Raw genomic sequence first — 21,553 nt, forward strand, 5'->3', positions numbered from 1 at the left:
AAGGGAATAAAATGTTCTCATCCACTTAGCAGGGGAAGTTTTCAGATACTTGAGGTAAATATGCCCTAACTAACCAGTGGGTTTGTCTATCAGCAGAGGATTTTACTGAGGTGTGGCTGCTGAATGAGAATTAAAGGACCTGGGAATGTTTAGTCTGGAGAAGAGAACGATCAGGGAACACAACAAATGTCCTGTTTTTAGGAGACTATCACGTGAAATAGGGATTATTTCTTCTGCTTGGCTCCTGGAGGCAGGACTGAGACAAGAAACAGAGGAAGAAGAGACACGTTCTAACTCTGTGTAAAGAAGGTAAGTCAGTCATTTGGGATGTTATTTATAGGCATTCATTTCACTGGCACAATTCATGATTGTTTATGTCTTTTAGTCTTACGATGTTGCATGAGGATCATAAAGGTTAAATGGCTTGTCCGTAGTTGATTGTTCAAGAGGCTAATTTAGTGTCAGAAGCAGAATCTGATCTCTCTCTGGTCATCTTGGCTCTATGCTCATCACCTTAATTGCTATATACCTCACCGAAATCAGTCTTAGCTGAAAGTGAAATGGGCTTCCTTGGGAGATTGTGTATTCTGCCATTGAAGGAATTATGGCAGAAGATGATGGTCATTTTCTGTGTGAGAAGCAGAGGGCCTCTTTGTCAGGTGGCCTGGATTAATGGTGTCAAACCCAAATAGCAACGATACCTATGGGTGCATAGTGACTTAGAAAATCATAAATTAACATTATCTATGTCATATTGCATTTTTCTTATTAAACATTTCTCCATTACATTTTGATCTAGTTCTGGCTACACTTAGCCTTTGGGTTGTGAGTCTGACAACCTTCAATGGCCACTGAGGACCCTTCCATTTTAGAGGTTGCACGGAAGTACCCTTGAAACATGAGATGTGCAGGAAGATATGGGCTTGAGTACTAGGCCTAAAAATATCCTGGCGTATTTTAGCATAAGAGGAACTTTAGAAAATGCCATCTTACCATAAGCACATTTTAGAGATGTTAAGTTAGCTAAAACTCTGCATTTCCTGACTTTTGTTTGTTAGGTGGCAGATCTATATACGCTGATGTACAAAAATAAAAAGTTGGCTTTGTTCAAAGTTTCTTAAAGGCATTATTTTATTTCATAGGCCCTTTCTTCAGGGTTGGAATAGCTTTGTGAAAGGAAGAATACCTCGTCTTCAGGTAATCGACGATCTCGTTGGCTTGTTGTACGTTAAAGACATTCATGTAAGGCTTATCTATGATATTGGGTCCAATTTCAGCCATTACTTCCCCCAGAAACTTTATGCTGTCTTCCAGGGATGCATGTAGGGCTGAAATGAAATTCAAAGAAATGAGAAGTAAGTGTAATTATGATGGATGCTTTCTTGGCACTCGAAACCTACTCAGAGTGCAAAAAAAAGTACTTTCAGAACTCTTTAAAATGCAGTGTTTCCAAAGACAGATACAGCAAATATTGTTGCCTATATTCCTTCCTTGAAAGCAGTCATCAACCCTAACAACTGAGAGTTATTTACACAAATAGTTGCATAATAATGCCTGAAGCATTTGAGCACAGTTTTGACTTTTACTTAATTTTTTTCTCATTATTCCTATTTAATAATGTTATTCAAGCTTTTAAACATTAGGATGATTCTCCAGGATACTTCACTGCAACTCAGTTCTTGAGATGGTGGTGGTAGCTGTGGACAGTATTCTGAACTTGGATTCTATAGCATTAAATAACAGATACTTGCCCTGAGCAAATCACTTAAACTATCAGCCTCAATTTCCTCATCTGTACTATTAGGACCATATTAGGAGGGTTGTTGTGAGAATTAAATGGGGAAGGGAAATTTCAACCAATAAAGTAATAATTTCTTACAATAGATCGTGCTATTTCCATCGTTCTCTACCTCTTACCATATAGAGGGAAACATGTTTCCTAATATAATAATACTATCACATATTTAGATCTGGAAGAATTCTCAAAGATCATTTTGTTCAACCTTCTCATTTTACAGATGAGGGCACCCATAAAAGACATAAATTGATTTGCTGAGGATTACATTGCTAGTATTAGAGGTAGGATTTTAACTCTGCCCCTGACTCCAACTTCAGAACTCCATTCATTATTACATGCTGCCTCTTGTTCTTTTTTGGGGGAAGGAGGAGGGAACAATATTGGTCTTGCAGTAAATCTGAATTTGGAAGTATCTTGATAATTTTTAAATTAATATTGTATAGAACTCCTATTTATATAGTTCTTTAAAGTTTGAAATTTGGGAGAAGTCATGATAAGACAGGAACTTAACAAGCCTTCACAAATTTACCTTCAAATACAAACTCTGCCTCATAAAACAACAAAAATGATGAAGCAAAATAGTTTTCCAAGACAACTTAGAAGATCAGTATAAATGATTTATTTCACTCAGATAAAAGAAGGGTGCAGTCCAATGAAGGTGGCGTCTAAGCAAGTCAGAAACAGACTACACTCCAGCAAGTCAATGAGAGGTACTAAGCCTTAGTGCAGGTCAATGGCAAAGCCCTGTGGTCTTGATACAACAGGACAGTGACACAGAAGGTAAGACCTCAAGCCTTCAGTGCAGCAGGCCAGAAGCCAGAAAATGGGCAAAAAAAAAAAGAGAACCTGACCATAGAAAATTACTGTAGTGAAAATGAAGGTCAAAACAAACTCAGAAGAAGACAACAGTGTCAAAACACTTATATGTGAAGCATCATAGAAAAATGTCAATTGGTCTCAGATCCAAAAAAGAGTATGTGGAAGAACTAAAAAGAATTTCAAGAACAAATAAGAGGTAGAAGAAAAATTGGGGGAAAATCATGAAAAGAAAGTCAATATATTCCTTGGTAAATAGGAAGCACAAAAATGGGAGAAAATATATTCAAAAATTCACTGAAGAAAACAACTCCTCAAAAGGTAGAGCTGGTCAAATGAAAAAAGAATCAAAAGAGTTAATTCATTAAAAATTAAAATTGGGCAAATGGAAGGTAATGACTCCATGAGACATCAGTATACAATAAAACAAAAATCAAAAGAATGAAAAAAAGAAGAAAATGTGAAATACCACATTAGAGAAACAAGTTACTTAGAAAATATATCTGAGAGAGAAAGTTTAAGAATTATTGGATTACTTGAAAGTCATGACAAAAAAAAAAAGAGAGATGATATATTTCAAGAAATTATCAATGAAAACTGCCTTGATACCCTAGAATCAGAAGGTAAAATAGAAATTAAAGGAATTCACTGATCACCTCCTGAAAAAGATTCAAAAATGAAAACTCCAAGGAATATTCTATTCAAATTTCAGAATTTTCAGGTCATGGAGAAAATACTGCAAGCAGCCAGAAACAAACAATTCAAATATCATGGAACTTCAGTTAGGATTACATTAAAGAACCAGAGGGTTTGGGATATGATATTTCAGAAGGCAAAGGAGCTAGGATTACAAAAAAGAATCACCTATACAGTGAAACTGAGCATAATCTTTCAAGTGAAAAAAACAAATATTCAATGAAATAGAGGACTTTCAAGGATTCCTGATGAAAAAAATCAGAGCAAAATAGAAAATCTGACTTTCAGATATGAGAATCAAGAGATGCATAGCAAGGTAAACAGGAAAGATAAAAACATAAGAAGATTTATTAAAGTTAAATTGTTTATATTTCTACATGGGAAAGTGATACTTGTAACTCTTAAGAATTTTATCATTTTAAGAGCAGTTAGAAGAAGTACACATAGATAGAGGATACAGGTATAAGTTGACTTTATGGGATGATATTCACAAAATTCAAAAACAAGATTAAGGGGTGAGAAAGAGGATTGTATTGGGAGAAGGAAGGAAGAGATAGAATAGGAGTAAATTATCTCACATGAAGATAAACAAAAGATCTATTACAGTGGAAGGATAAATGGGAATGTGGGGGACATTGCTTGAACCTTAACCTCATTATAATTGGTTCAAAGAGGAAATAAATACACATTTAATTGAATGTAGAAATCTATAATAACAATAGTAATAAAGTAGGAAAAGGAGGGAATAAGAAAAGTAAATTAAAAAGGAGGGCATATTAGGGGAGGCTGTGGTCCTCAAAATTCTGGTGAATGGAGACAGAAAACAATATACCTTTTTCTCAGTAATACATGGCACTTACACAAAAATTGATCAAATATTAGAGCATACCACCCCCCCAATCAAATATAAAAAGGCAGAAATACTAAGTGCAATCTTTCTAGATAATGATGCAATATAAATTACAAGTGATATAGGGTCATGGAAAGATAGATCAAAATTAATTGGAAACTAAATCTTATGCTAAAAATATGTGGGTTAAAGAAAAATCATATAACAATAACTTCATTAAAAGAAGATGATATACCAAAATTAATAGAATGCAGCCAAAGTACTACTTGGAGGAAAATTTTTATCTCTAAATACTTACATCAATAAAACAGACAAAGAGCAGACAATGAATTGGGAATACAACTGAAAAAAAAAAAAAACTACGGAAAAAAAAAAAAAAAAAATCTAATTCAGAATCCTCAATCAAACACCAGATTGAAAATCCTGAAAATAAAAGGAGAAATTAATAATACTGAAAATAAGAAAATCATTGGACTAATAAATAAAGCTAAGAACTGTTTTGATAAAAAAAATCAATACAATAAAATCAATGGTTTGTTTGATTTTAAAAAGAAACTAAATTATTGTTATGAAGAATGAAAAGGATGCATTCACCTTCATTGAAGAGGAAATTAAATCAATTATTAGGGGATATTTTGCCTTACTATAGACCAATAATCTGATAATCTCTAGGAAACCCTAAGAAAACCCTCCACAGAGTCAGATGGAATCACAAATGAATTCTACTAAACATTAAAAAAAAATTCATTACTATATAAAATTATTTGGTCCTGGTTTGGCATAAAGCAGGAAGAGTCAAAACAGACAAAGAAAACAGTAAATCAATTTCCCTAGTGAATTTTGATACAAAAAAATTTAAGTTAAGGGGATAACAGCAATATATCTTGAGGATCATATCTAAGACCAGCTGTGATATATATCAGTAAAGCAGGACTAAGTAGTTCAGTATTAGGAAAATCTATCAATATCAATAATATATCAATGCCATGTCAATAACAAAACTAACAGAAATCTTATGATTATCTCAAAAGAGGCAGAAAAAAGCTATTGACAAAATACAGCAACCCATTTCTACTAAAAATAATAGAGAACGTAGGAATAAATGGAACTTTGCTTAAAATGTTTAAAATGGGTAAGTTCATTTATGGACTTAAGATGAAAAGTAGTAGCTGTCTAAAGCCATCAGTAAGCAATTTTTTCTAATGGAGTCTTCCCAATAACATTAGAAGTAAAACAAGGATACTCATTATCACCACTATTATTTGATGTTGAATTATAAATGTTAGCTACAGCAATAAAAAAAAAGAAAAAAAGAAATTGAAGAATTAGAACAGGCAACGAGGAAACAAAACTATCATTCCTTGAAGATGATATGATGGTATATTTAAAGAATCCCAAAAAATCAATGAAAAAACTAGATGAAATAATTCAATATCAACAAAGTAGCCAAAATATAAAATAAATCTACCTAAGTCATCAGCATTTTTATATATTATAAAAAGTCCAGCAGCAAGACATAAAAAGAGAAAATCCATTTAAAATAACTTTTGACAACATAAATTGTCAATATAATATTGATGACAAAATTGTCAACGTAAATTAAAAATCTAAAATATTTGGCAGTCTACATGCCAACCCAGAAATTGTATAAACACAATTACAAATCACTTTTTATACAAATAAAGTTGGATGTAAACAATTGGAAAAATTATAATTGTTCATGGATAAGCTGAGTTAAAATAATGAAAATAACAATTTTACATAACTTAATTTATTTATTCAGTCCCATATCAATCAAACTACAAAAAGTCATAACATCTGAAAGAATGAAGGTCAAGAATATCAATGGAATCAATGAAAAAAATGCAAAGGAAAATGGCCTCCTCATTCCAGACTATGAGATCATATCATATCTCATAATATATTATAAAGTGATCATCGTCAAAACTATGTGGTACTGGCTAGGATACAGAGCGGTGGATCAGTGGAATAGGTTAGGGAATACAAGATATAGTAGTAATTTTCCATAGTGATCTACTGTTTAATAAACTCAAAGACTGAAACTTTTGGGACAAGAACTGCTGGGAAAACTGGAAAACAGTGTACACCAACATCTTACACTGAATATCATGAAAAGATCAAAATGAGTACATGATTTTGACATAAAGCATGATACCATAAACAAATAAGGACAGCAAAGGATAGTTTACTTGTCAGATCTATAGAGAAAGAAAGTATTTAATGACCAAAGAAATAGTTTACTTGTCAGATCTATGGAGAAAGAATTTAATGACCAAACAAGACATAGAAGGTCATAAGATGTAAAATGAATACTTTGAATTAATTATTTACATATTAATATTGATATATTTGATAACAATTTTGATTATATATATATTTAAAAAGGTTTGGCACAAATTAAAACCAATGCAACCAATATTAGAAGGAAAAAAAGAGCTAGAAAACAATTTTTATAGCAAATGTGTCTGATAAAGGACTCATTTCTCAACTATATAGAGAACTGAGTCAAATGTAGAAGAATAAAATTCATTTCTTAATAAATCATCAAAGGATGTGAACAGGCAGTTTTCAGACAAAAGCAAATCAAAGCTATCTATAGTTACATGAAGAAAACTTCTAAATCATTACTGATTAGAGAAATACAAATTGAAAAAAATCTGAGGTATCACTTCATATCTATCAAATCGGGTAATATGACAGAAAAGCAAAATGATAAATGGTGGAGGGGGTGTGGGATACTAATATGTTGATGTAGTTGTGAACTGGTCCAACCATTTTGGAAGTAATTAGGAACTGCTCCTAAAATCTGTAAATCAGTATTTACTCTTTGATCCAGCAGTACCACTATTAAATCTGTATCCCAAAGAGCATTTTTAGAGTGAACAAAGACCTGTTTGTATAATGCTATTTATAGTACCTTTTTGTGGTAACTAAGAATTGGAAATTGAGGGAATGGCTAAACAAATTGTGGTATACAAATTCAATATAATGCAATTATATTACAAGAAAAAATGAGCAAATGATTTCAGAAAAAAACTGGACTTACACAAACTGATATAAAGCAAATTGAGCAGACCCAGAGAACAATGCACATCATAACAGCATGTATGATGGTCAGCTGTGGGTGAGTTAACTATTCTCATAGATATAAGCGATTCTCATCAATGCAACAACCAAAGACAATTCCAAAAAACCCATGATGAAAAATGCTGTCCATCTCCAGAAATAACTTATGGAATCTGAATACAAATCAAAGCCTATTGTTTTTGACTTTTTGGTGTCTGTTTCTTCTTTTTCAACATGACTAATATGGAAATATGTTTGACATGATTACACATGTATAACATATCAAACTGCTTATTGTCTCAGGGAAAGGGATAGGGTGAGGAGAGAGGGAAAGAATCAGGAACTCAAAACAAAAAAAAAGAATGTTTAAAATTATTTTTACATGTAATTGGGAATAAAATAAAATATTATTAATATTTTATTATAATAAATATCATAAATAATATTTATACTGATCCAATTTATTATATTTACATTTAATATATTTATTATAAATAATAAATAATAAAATATAATAAAAGCACTTTATAAATACGTTATTTAATCATTTCTAGAAAGAAGTGGGTGTTATTATCCCTATTTTATAAATGCGACAAATGAGGCAGACAGGGGTTAAAAAGACTTGCCCATGAATTACAACTAAAAAGTATATAAGGTAGGATTTGACCTCTGGTTTTCCTGACTCCAGATTTCTTTCCACTGTGGTGCTACCTTGAGTTCTACCCTCTTAGGCTACATTTATTTGCATAAGTCTTTCTGTGTTCTGCCTTCCTTATATGAAGTCATTCTTATAGTACAATAATATTCCATTTCATTCATATACTATAATTTGGCCATTTCCCAATCAGTGGATATCCATCCACTCACTTTATTTCTGGCTTAAAATAATTTTCCACGAGGAATGTTGCAATGGGCCTGTTGCCATACACATGCCCTTTCTCTTTCTCATTGATCTCTTTGGGGGTATAATAGTTGGATCTAATAGTTAGTGAATGTAAGCATTTTATTGACTTGTAAAATTCCTAATTGTTTTCCAAAATGACTGGGCCAATTATTAGCTCAAACAACAGCTTTACTGTGTCTATCTTTCCACAGTCCTTCCAACACTAGTGATTTTAAAAAATAGTATTTTGGTTTTTTTCCAAATACATATAAAATAATTTTCAACATTCATTTTTTGAAAGATTTTGAGTTCCAAATTTTTCTCCTTCTCTTTCCTCCCCTCCCCCAAGACAACAGGCAATCTGATATAGGTTATACATGTGCAATAATATAAAACATATTTCCAAATTAGTCATGATGTGAAAAAAAGAAAAACAGAACAAAAGGAAAAATCATGAAATTTAAAAAATGTGGAAAATATGCTTCAATCGGCATTTAGACTCCATCAGCTTTTTCTCTATTTGTGGATAATATTTTCCATCATGAGTTTTTGAGATTGTCCTGGGTCATTTTATTGCTAAGAAGAGCTCAGTCCATCATCGTTGATCATCGTATAATGTTGCTCTTCGTGTGTACAATATTCTGGTTCTATTCACTTCACTCAGCAGGAGTTCATGTAACCCTTTCCAGTCTTTCATTTATTAATCATTTCTTACAGTATAATGCTATCTCATTACATTTATATACCACAACTTGTTCAGCTGTTCCCCAATTGATGGGCATTCCCTTAATCTCCAAAAAGAGGTGCTGTAAGGATAACTGTACTGGTGATTTTTAAAATTATCTTTTAAATTTATTAGGTGATGAAAGCATATGGTTACTTAATTTGTATTTTTCTTAGGAACAACTTCTGCTTTTAAAAGAAAAACAATAAAAATTGTATCTTCAAAATTTTGCAAAGTTTGCAGTTTTTGTGAATTTAGATTATGTTGAAAAACAGATAATTTAATGAACCCTTAAAGGGTTGAATTCAAAATTACATAGATAGGATAGTGGCAGATGTATTAGTTCAGTTGGTTAGAGAAATCTCTGGGTAGTAAGTTCAGATTCTGAAATGGCTTACAGGAGAAAATATATTTGTCAAGGTCAGGAATGGTTTTATTTTGGAACCTTATATCCCCAGAGTCCTACGCGTATTAGAAACTTAAATGTTTACTGATAGACTGACAAAGTACCTCCTTCTGCCATAACTGTATCGGGGGACTCTTCCTTGTAATCCCTTCTACTTCTTTTCCTCTCCCAATCTAACTTCCCTTATTTTCCCTAGAGTTTCATTTTCGGCTCCTTAGAGCTCTGAGTTTTGAACCTGGAAAACTGATAAAATGGCGATGTTCATTAAATGACGTATCATGGTAAAGAGAAAAAATCAGTTTGGTTACATAAATAATAAATCCTGTGTGGGACATCTTGGGTTTTTAAGGCTGCCAGCCCATCTAGTCTAAGTCTATGACCATCACTACAAAAACAAACCAAAGGCCATTGAATGTACAAAGGAAAGTCTATTACATTATAGCTACACTAAAACATTATGTTCTTTGGCATTTAAAATAAAATCCAACTGAAAAGGTATTATGTCAAAAAAAAAGCCTATTTCAACTTTTAACAAAGATGGCATTGTCAACCCCCCCCCCCCCCATATCACCATTTTGATTAGAAAATGGAAAGCCGGACAAATATATTGAACTTACTTATGTGTAAGATATATACTGGATAGGGCAGTTATATAAATAAAAATAAATTGAAGGACAGAACGATTGAGACACTTCTGAAGTTATTAATTTGGGTTACTTTCTAAGTTGTAGGTTATAGAAACAAGACAGATACTGTCTGGAAGCTCTAATTATGATTTCAGATTTATTGCTTATCAACTCAAATCAAATAGATCTTTCTCTCTACATGTGGTGAATTCCTGAATTCTTGCCGAATGGATCCGGTATTTCTCTATTCTATATAACTGGGGTCTGCTTCTTTGTACATTTTCATCTCCACATTTAACTCCATTTGACGTCAGTGGGAATTCTCAGTGAAATGAAAAACCCTATTAGACAGGAGCAGTCCATAAAACTGTTGATTGGGAAGTTGAAAAAGGGCTAATTTGTGATTGAAATTAGGGATATTAAAGGGCCAATGAAAAGAGCAAAATGTTCACTAGAGATTGACAAGAAGAGATAATGGATGGCCAGCCTGAGCAGTTCTGAGTTACTGGGTAAAGGTGGGGAAAACCCCTCCCTATCCCCTCTTCTCGCCCCCAATACAGTGGTTTTGTTCTTGATGGAGGACTTATCAGGGAGGGGATGATAAGAGCTCTATAGGATTGAATGGGGAAGTACTGCAATCTATATTAATGGAGGGAATGGTCACTCTGGTGAAAGCCATCCATCAGAATGAGCAGAAAGGAATAAGATGTACAATTTAAAAAGGAAATTTGGGATCTACTCAGCTGAAAGCAAAATGCAGTTTTATATGGCCTTATTATATCATATTGAGAAGACAGGCCTGCCTCTGACTGCAGGTGAGTCACATTTCATCTCAGTGCCCTAGGAATGCTCTAAGATTCTAAATTACGGAGGATTTATGACTTCTAATAGTGGAGGAAGTTGCTACGTGAAGAGTTCCTGATGAAATCTAAGTCTCCAGCAATATCCAGGGATGTGATTGTATATATATGTCTATATTTTCACATACACACAAGATAGTTATTCGTATATGTCTATATATACACACACATCTAATAAGATCTATAATATTTTTAGAACATCTAAGAACATGACTGGATTTTTAAAAGTCCATCTCTCGTCCTTCACATGTCTGTGATTTTGCTCTTGTCTGAAATCCTTTCACTGCTAAAGATTGCATCTCTTCTGTGACATGGAAACTTTCAAAGTTTCGGAGGCTGAAAAAGTCATCATTCTGCCTTCGGTTTGGGGATGAACATCTTCATACCGAAGGGGCTAATTTTCTCATTGAGCATGTGACCCATCACTTAATTCATACTCAAAGCTAGCCCTGCATAGATGAATACCCCCAAGTTTATTTTCTATTGGTATAACCTTGAGGAACTCAGGATCACTCCTGTACCATAAAGAAACCTTGGAACAGGACTTTAGTGGAGATGGTGTCTTTTTTTTCCCCAAAAGGGAAATCTGGTTTCCCTTCCCTCTAAACTTGTGTGAACGAGGGATTTGTGTGATGATAATAATGATAACTGCAGTAACAGGTGACCTTTTCTCTCTTTATGCTTGCAAAGTGGTTTATAGCTTGTGAACCACTTTACAAGTGATTTCTCATTTGATTCTCACAAAAACTCTGTGGGGTTAATATTAGAGCATGATCATCCCCATTTTTACAGATGAGAAAACTGAGACTAAGAGTCTTGCCAGTGGTCACACTGGGTATCACAGGTAGAGTTCAAAACCATGTCCTTCATGAGTACAAAGTTGTTAGTCGTTTCCTATATGCTTTTACGTCTCATTTAGCAGTGTTCACATTAAAAATGTAGGGTTAGGCAGAAGACTTGAGTTCAAATTCTGTCTTTGATGCTTACTAGCTGTATGGCCTTGGATACGTCACACATATTGGACCTCAGGTTCTCTACCTCTAAAACGAGGGAGGCAATATCACTGCCAAAGTGACCTGGGCAAAGGTCCCTCTCTCTGGGAAGCAGATTTCTTATCTGTAAAATGAGGGGTTCACCTATCTGGCCTCTCAGGTTCCTTTTAGCTTTAGCTATTTTATCTTCTCCACTAGGCAAGATTCAGCTTTTTATGTAGCAAAAGCTATGTTTTGGATACAAGTTTTATCCTAGCAATTTAGGGTAATTTCAATATAAAATCCTCAATCTTGCATTTAAAGCCTTCCACAATCTAACTTCCATATACTTTCCCAGACTTACTTATGTTAGTTGTCTTTATTCCCACGTTTTCTAGTCTAGTCACACTTGTTAGCTATTCCCTGATCACAACAATCCAACCTCCACATCTTTGTGCTGGTGGTCCTCCATGACTGGAATGCTTTCACCTCCCACTTCTACCCTAAAGAATTCCCTGGTTCCCTTCAAGCCCAGTCCCAAGAAGCCCCTCCTGATTCCCCCAATTATTAGGACTTTCTACCCCTAGAAATTATTGTGTTTATATTGCATTTATCCATTTGCACACAATTTGTGTGCACTTTCTCCCCACCTTATTAGGATGCAAACCCCTTAGGGAAAAGCATTATTTTATTTTCTACCTATCTTCCAGGAGAGGACTTTACATAGAGTTGACAATTAATGAACACTCGTTTAATTGGTTTGAGAGCAGTTACAACAAGACTTTCAAATCCAGACAATAGAAATAGAGATTCAGAGCGGGAAGACTCCCTGGAGGCTGTCTACCCCAGTACTTCACTTTACAGACAAGGAAACTGAACCCTGAAATACTCTGTTAACTTGCTCAGATCATACACTAAAGAACTGGTAGGGATGGCACTCCTCCTCAGGCTGGTGGGAACAAGCATCTTTAATAGATACTTCTTGACTTAGAATTTGTCCCTGGACACCCAATGAGCAATTGATATGAGTCAGTGGTGTTGGGGAGGGACAAAGTGATTACCTTTCTAATCTAATCCTGACCTACCCTTGGCCGAGACCTACATATATTAGCTCCTATATTTTCATGGAGCTCCTATATGTGCTCTTCTTTGAGTCCTCCTCCCCACTGTCTTAGTTCAGGTCAAGTTTGGATTTGGCTGAATTGCAAAGAGCAGAGATGGGTGGAAAGACTCACGGGATGTTCACAGATGGGATTCCTGGGCCTTCACTTTGTTCCTCTGGGACTGCATCAATGACTCAATGTTGTAGCCACTAGCTTGCATGGATCTGTGACTTCGTCAATGTATCTGCTCCCCCCCAAATTGCCTTTCTCTCTTTTGTGGGGTCTCAGGAACGCCTAGATGGTAGCCGACAAGATGGGCAGCCCCGAATGGGTCGTGAAGTTATAGGTACAGAGTTCAGTGCAGTAGTCAGGAGGATGTGGGTTCAAATGATGCTTTTGTGATAATGGGTGAGTCTTTTTCCTCCCTGAGCTGCAGGCAATTCTCTCACTTTAGGTTATAGATAAGCTGAAATGCTCATTTTTGGATATATTATGTTGTTTCTCATTTATAAACATGTGGCTCTTCCTTCTAGTAGAATATAAGGTTTTTTTGAGGTTTTGTTTTGCTTTTGGATCCCTGGGATCAAGCACAGTGCCTAGAACATTTATGTTGGTTTTTCTATTTGTTTTTCATTTACCTATTCCTTCATTCAATTAATTTATTCATTTATTTGTTCTATACCTGTGATTTCAGTGGAGTAGAGGGAAATTCTCTTCACCATTGCAGATCACTAGTAAAATGTTCTGAAGTTTATAGGCTTGGTTATGGGGTTACTGAAAAATTAATTGGCTTGCCCAGGGATCAGCTAGCATATGACAAAGAAAGGACTTTACTTTATTCCCTGACTCTCTAATTCTACATAATACTAGCTGGTATACAGCAAGTGTTTAATTAATGCTTATCAAATTGAATTAACATGAAGGTGGTTCCCACCCTGACCAAAGTCTTGCGTTCCTGGTATAATGATGTACAGTAATGATCATATTGCATTTCTTCACCCAGAGCCCACTTCTCTATTTAATGCTATTCTAAAATCTGCTGCTGAGGGTCTGAGCCCTGGGTACATATGATTTCAATAGCCCATATTTTTCCCTTAAGCCTCCATCACCTTCCTTCTTGGAGTAGCTGGCTGAGATTGCATTCTTTCCTGGTGACTCTGGCCGTGTGGAGATGGAAGGGTTGAGCTATTTTTTTTTTTTTTTTTTGCCAGAAAGGGGAAAAAAAAATTGGATACTCTCCCCCCTCCCCCAATCTCTGGATTAGCTGTGCATTCGTACTTTTTATTCTCCCGCGGTTTTATTAGCAACTAAATGGATTTTGCTCAAGTCTTCAAAAATCAACTTTGAACTGAGGCCAGTGATATAAAGTTTCAGCCTAAGAAGAATAATTCTGAGTCAATTTTAAGCAAAGCAAAGAGAGTTAAAAATGGAAACGCCTTATCCACTTTAGCTCAAATGTTTGTGCAGAAGAAAGGGTGAAAGGCAGAGGGGCCACATACACACGCTGTGCTTTTGATGTGAGTTTTAGAGGTTAGACAGACCTTCCTAAGCTGTCTAATGACTCACTCAGCTGCATCCTAATGATTTTCATCAAAGTTTTTTTTCCCCTCCTATATTTCAGAAGAGGTAAGCCCCCTGAAAGTAGGGACTTCTCACCCCCAATTCTGGTTTCCCATGAATTACATCACACCTTGCACACAGTAGATGCTTAATTTTTGTTGATTCTGTTGGAGTGAACTATTTCTCTCAACAAGTTTTATCTCCCTCCCCAGTGGAGAAAACAAAGCTCATTAGTTTTCCAAATCCCTTATCAGCTGCAACTATGGCTTCTCCAGAACAACATGGCCTAAGAGAGAGTGTCAGGGCTCCAGAATATGAGGAGTAGAGAAGGAGGGGAGGGCCACAGTCTTTTTAAAACTCCTCTCAGAGGCAGCCTGGGATAGCAGGTTCAAATCTTGCCTCCAAAGGCTCATCAGCTGAATCCAAAGAGAGAACTATAGAGATTAAATTCAAATGGAAGCCTACTATTTTTACCTTTTTTTTGTTGTCTGATGTTAGCTCGTTTTATTTTTTTTCATGTCTTTTTCCCCTTTGATCTGATTTATCTTGTGAAGCATGACAAATATGGAAATATGTTTAGAAGAATTGCACATGTTTAACCTATATCAGATTGCTTGCTGTTTTGATAAAGGGGGGGAGAGGAAGAAAATTTTGGAACACAAAGTTTTGCAAAGGTGAATGTTGAAAACTATCTTTGCATTTATTTGGAAAAGCAAAACACTATTAAAAAGCAAAAACACTCCTAACTGTGTGACCATGGCAATCTGAACCTATTTCCTCATACATATCCATGGGATAATTATACCTGTGAAATCTACTTCCCAGGGTTATCTTGAGTTCCCCCCACAAAAAAAATCACAATAACTGTGGGAGGGAGGTACTATTATTATTTCCTTTTTACACTTGAGGAAACTAAGGCTAATAATAACATTAACTTTTATCTGGTGCTTATTATATGCCAAGCACTATGCTAAGTGCTTTACTATTATAATAACATTTGATCTTCACAACAAGGTAGGTGCTATTATTATTTTCATTTTAGAGATGAAGCATTAAGTGACTTGTTCAAATATCCAAGGTGAGATTTGAACTCAGGTCTTTCTGATTCTGCTAGGCCCAGCACTATCCATTATGTCATCTAATAACCTTTGATGGATCCTATAGGACTATTTTATATACCTGGAAGTGTTATATAAACACAGGCTGTTTTTGAGGTTGTTTTTCATGATTATTGAGGGCTTATGTGTGTCTAGGTCCATAGTGGATGACAAAAGGTGATTCAACAAGGTTGATATATTATAATAAGGAAAAGGAGCAAAACCAATCAATCAATCAATCAAGAATACATTTTAAAGTACCTACTATGTATCTGACACAGGGCTAGCTGCTGGGGATAGAAATTGCTATGGTTGCCATGGTGACATGGAACAATCCCGTGGGACATCATCATTTGTTTGAAAGTCCCAGGAAAATGAAAAAAGACACGTGTGAGAGTTAGTGGGGGTGTAGGGTGTAAACACAGATTGATGCCCAGAAATTAGAGGTGCAGCTGACCTATGTCCTAATGCCCCAATCTATGTAAAGTGAAGGTAGAGGATGGAGAGAGTGCTTCAAATCTAAATAAAAAGAGTCATATTTCCCAATTTGGAATGACAGATTCTGTCATTTTGTCTCATGTCCCAGAATTTCCATCCACTTGAATTCATTTAACCAACATCACTCCTAGCTAGATTTCAATGGCAAATACTAAATCTGCCCCCCTTTCCTCTCTCTCCCTTCCAATTTCTTCTTCCCTCCTCTTCTCCTCTCTCTCTCTCTCTCTCTCTCTCTCTCTCTCTCTCTCTCTCTCTCTCTCCCCTACTCTCTCCCACTTCCTCTCCCCCACTGAAACTCTTTCCAATTTGCTTACATTATTCTGTTCCAAAATTGGTCCAAACCAAGAGAGGTGTTGCTCGATGTGTGGAGAGAGAAAATGCCGCTTGCTCTCAGGGAGATAAGACAAGTGGTGCATTGATAATAACATTCAACCCTGAACAGCCTCTTTGTTGTCACATCACATTATACGTCTCTAACTCAAAAGCAAGACTCATGATGCCTCAGGAAAGATTTCTGGTGTTGCTAATTTTATATATGTTCAATTTTTCTCAGCATTCCATGACCTGTTTCTTGATAGCCATTTTTTTTTTTAAAGCAAGGCTTCATTACTTCCTAATTTGTTCTTATTACATAAATGAATTCAGTACAATAGTCCCATGAACTATTGTTAATTTCATGGTTTCTATTCTTCTCCCCATTGGCTGGTCAGTTTCCTTCTGAGGATCCTCTTTGCCCCCCAAAATATCCTTAGGAAAGTAATTTCCATTCCACTTAACCCATTTTTCCAGTATTCACCTTCATTCTTTGCCTTCTCTTTTCAGTGATGTCCAGGAAAAGGTTTCAGAGTTGGAAGAGATCACTTTCCAATCAGTGCTTGACCCAGAATTCTTTCTATCCCGTTGCTGCTGAGGGGTCATTCAGACTTCATTTAAAACTTCCAGGTAAAGGGACCTAATTATCTTCCCAGGTAGCACGTTCTACTTTTGGACAACTCTAATGGTCTTTACAAGAAGACAAAATCTGCCTCTCCATATCTTTTGCCTTATTGGTTTTTCTTGTTCTCTCTGGAGCCAGTCAGCTTCCCATCATCACCAGGGAAATCCTATATTCTTGCCATTTAGTTGACAGGTAGGGTTAGAAGAAGAACCTTTCTCCCAGCGAGTCTCATCATCTTTCACATCTGTCTCCTCCACTAAACTGTGAGGTCCTTGTGAGCAAGGATTTTTTTTTTTACTTCCTCTGTATCCTTAGTACTTTGCTCAGAAATTGGAACTTAAAGAAAACAATAATTAATTGACTGACTAAATGACTGATCACATTTTAATCCTTTCAATATCGTTTGATGATTATGCAGTGAATGGTATAGTAGATAAAGCATTGGCTCTACTGTCAGGAAGACCTGAGTGCAAATCCAGCCTTAGACACAACTATGTTGCCTCTATAACATCATGCAAGTCATTTAATCCTATTTACCTCAGTTTCCCCATCTATAAATCTAGAAAAAAAAGCAAACCATTCCAATATCTTTGCCCAAAAAAAACCCAAATAGAGTTGGACACAATTGGAATGACTGAACAGCAAAAAAAATTATCATGATCTCTCTAAATTTTTCTTTTTCCATTTGAATATATCATTTATTCAAATAAGCCTGATAAAGCATAGTCTCTGGCTTCCTCACCATCATGATAGCCATCCTTAGGGTGTAAATGTCTATGGATACTACAACCTGTTTACAAACTCTGGTAATATAATTGACAGCTGACACTTTCTAGTTGTTAAAAATGAAAGGGACTCATTATATCTTCCTTCTCCCTCATTTATTTTCAGAATAAATAAAGTACCCATGAAAGATTGACACCCTCCTCCCCAATTAATCAGATTGAGTAGGTTGAAGAGGTGCCTTATTATTATTACGAATAGGGCAGGACCGTTAGATTTAAAATGGATTCCTTCCTTGGAAAAGGAACATTGCCTTTAGTGATTGATTGCTCTGACAAAGTTTGAACAAAAAACAAAGATATTACTTCTAACCTTGAGTTGGGGAAGGAGTTTTTCTTGTATAGTTATTTAACAGGACCCCAATCACCAGTATTTCTATTGACCACTTACAAAAAAAAGAACCCTAAGGGGGTAAAAAAAACTTATTACCTTAATAACTGTAGGTTCTCTAGCCTTATAAAAAGGTAATTGGGGGAAGAATGTGAAGACACTGTCTACTGAAGTATTTTTAGACTGAAATTTGGTAGAGAAAAATGATACTGATTTGTTATAGCTCTAACAATATTTTTCTTAAAATATTTCAACTACAGTCAAATGCATTACTAATAAATGTGGTCTTACTAGGAATGGAACACAATGGAACCATCACTTGACCTCTTACATGTCTTTCAAAAGACATGTTGTATTACAAAATTCCCTCTGCTTACATAATCTACTTGTTGGCCTAAATTTAGTAGCTTACATTTGCTTAAGCATTTATTAGGTGTGAGTCATATGTAAACAACCAGACTGGTCACTGAGAACTGGTCCTTGTCTTTAGAAAACTGTTGAGTAGGAGAAATATGAAAAGAACAAAAGCAAAAATGGAATTAGGCTTCTGAACAGGCTAAGAATATGCTGCACGATAGAACAGGAAGAGTGGATAAGAATGATACAAAAATGGTCAAAAGATATTGACAAAATTTTCAAAAGAACTGAAAATTATTAACAATCACATGAAAGAATATTCCAAATCATTAATAATAACAGAAGAGCAAATTGAAATAATCCTGGGTCTTTACCTCACATCTTACAAATTGGTAAAGATGACAAAAAATGGCAATTGTCAATGTTGAAAGGATTCTGGAAAGATGGGTCCACTAATACATTTGATGGAATTATGAAATGGTACAGCCATTCCTCCTATTTAATAGTATTTTTTCTAATTACATGTAAAATAATTTTCAGTATTTGGTTTTATAAGATTTTGATTTCCAGTTTTTTCTTCCTCCTCTTCTCTCCCCAAGTTGGCAAGGAATTCAATATAGTTTTACATGAGCAATCATACTAAATTTATTTCCACATTAGTCAAGTTGTGAAAGAAGAATGAGGACAAAAGGGGGAAACTATGAGGAAAAAAAAACAAAAAAAAGTGAAAATAGTATGTTTCAATTTTCATTCAGACTCCATAGTTCTTTCTTTGAATGTAGATGGCATTTTCCATAATGAGTCTTTTGGAATAGTATAACCATTTTGGAAAAATTAGAAAAAATTTTGGAAAAAAATAGCTTGAAAAGCAATTTGAAATTTGGCAAAGTGTCTGAAATATCCACACCACTTGACTTAGAGATTCTATGATTAGTCATGTCCCAAGAAGAAAGTTCTCATATACACCAAAATACTTCCAGCATCATTTTTTTTTTTTTTGGTGATAGCAAAACATTATAAACAAAGAAGATACCATTAATTAGGGAATGGCTAAACAAATTATGATATGTGAATATGATGGAATATTATTTTGCTGTAAGAAATAACCAATGTGACAAATATAGAGAAATATGAAAGGATTTGTCTGAACTGATGCAAAGAGATGTAAGCAGAGTCAAGAAAACAATACACATGAACGTTATGGAATATTATTGTTCTGTAAGGAACGACCAGCAGGATGAATACAGAGAGGACTGGCGAGACTTCCATGAACTGATACTAAGTGAAATGAGCAGAACCAGGAGATCATTATATACCTCAACAACGATACTGTTTGAGGATGTATTCTGATGGAAGTGGACCTCTTTGATAAAAAGAGCCTTAATTGATCAAAGATGGACAGAAGCAGCTACACCCAGAGAAAGAACACTGGAAATGAATATAAACTGCTTGCATTTATGTTTTTCCTCCCAGGTTATTTATACCTTCTGAATCCAATTCTCCCTGTGCAACAAGAAAACTGTTTGGTTCTGCACACATATATTGTATCTAGGATATACTGCAACCCATTCAACATGTAAAGGACTCTTGCCATCTCGGGAAGGGGTGGAGGGAGGGAGGGGAAAAATCAGAACAGAAATGAATGCAAGGGATAATGCTGTAAAAATTACCCTGGCATGCGTTCTATCAATAAAAAAATTATTAAAAAAAAAAAGAAAACAATACACACAGTGGCTACAATAATGTTAAAAAACCCCAAAAATCATATACTCAAACAAACAAAACAAAACAAAAAAAAAAAACGAATGTAAAATTACAAAGAATAAGAATGGTTCAAAGGAAGAGATTGAGAGGACACCCTTGTAGAAATGGGAGCTCCATAAATGACATACATTGCATCTATTTTCAGACTTTTCCTATGTATTCATATACATATATAGTTATACTGATTGTCTCTCTTTTTTGTCTCTAAAAAAAGATTATTTGCCAACTAGGATGGCTTTCTGGAAAGGGGGAAGGAGAGAGATACTGGGGGAATATAATAATTATATAGTAGAGTGAAAAAAAGCAATTACAACTTTATTTTTAAAAAGAGAGAGGTCGTGTATGTGCGTTGTGGCAGCCTTTTTTTTAGTGGCCAGAAACTGGAAAATGAATGGATGCCCATCAATTGGAGAATAGCTGAATGAGTTATGGTCTATGAATGTGATGGAATATTATTGTTCCATAAGAAATGATCAGCAGGGTGATTTCTGAGGAGCCTGGAGAGACTTACATGAACTGATGCTGAGTGAAATGAGTGAGACCAGAAAATCATTATACACGGCAACAACGATACTGTATGAGGATGTATTCTGATGGAAGTGGATCTTTTCGACAAAAAGAAAATCTAATTCAGTTCCAATTGATCAATGATGGACAGAATCAGCTACATCCAGAGAAGGAACACTGGGAAATGAGTGTGGACTACTTGCATTTTTGTTTTTATTCCCAGGTAATTTCTACCTTTAGAATCCAATTTTTCTTGTGCAACAAGAGAACTTTTTGGATCTGCACACATATATTGTACCTAAGGTATACTTTAACATGTTTAACAGGTATGAGACTGCCTTCCATCTAGGGGAGGAGGGTGGAGGGAGGGAGGGGAAAAGTTGGAACAGAAATGAGTGCAAGGGACAATGTTGTAAAAATTACCCTGGCATGCGTTCTATCAATAAAAAAATTATTAAAAAAAAAAAGAAAACAATACACACAGTGGCTACAATAATGTTAAAAAACCCCAAAAATCATATACTCAAACAAAGAAAACAAACAAACAAAAAAACGAATGTAAAATTACAAAGAATAAGAATGGTTCAAAGGAAGAGATTGAGAGGACACCCTTGTAGAAATGGGAGCTCCATAAATGACATACATTGCATCTATTTTCAGACTTTTCCTATGTATTCATATACATATATAGTTATACTGATTGTCTCTCTTTTTTGTCTCTAAAAAAAGATTATTTGCCAACTAGGATGGCTTTCTGGAAAGGGGGAAGGAGAGAGATACTGGGGGAATATAATAATTATATAGTAGAGTGAAAAAAAGCAATTACAACTTTATTTTTAAAAAGAGAGAGGTCATGTATGTGCCAAAATGTTTGTGGCAGCCTTTTTTTTAGTGGCCAGA

At 35.0% G+C, this 21,553-nt stretch overlaps 1 protein-coding gene across 1 annotated transcript in view; it reads right to left on the bottom strand.

Moving 5' to 3' along the window:
• The window catches only part of CABCOCO1 (ciliary associated calcium binding coiled-coil 1), a 159,193-nt gene that overhangs the window by 95,927 nt on the left and 41,713 nt on the right, over positions 1 to 21,553 (bottom strand). The window contains exon 4 of the mRNA XM_051982611.1: positions 1,187 to 1,328. Within this exon, the coding sequence (XP_051838571.1) occupies positions 1,187 to 1,328 (142 nt within the window). The remainder of the gene's footprint in view (positions 1 to 1,186; positions 1,329 to 21,553) is intronic.

Source organism: Antechinus flavipes, chromosome 2 (genome assembly GCF_016432865.1).
Source record: "Antechinus flavipes isolate AdamAnt ecotype Samford, QLD, Australia chromosome 2, AdamAnt_v2, whole genome shotgun sequence".
NCBI lineage: Eukaryota > Metazoa > Chordata > Mammalia > Dasyuromorphia > Dasyuridae > Antechinus > Antechinus flavipes.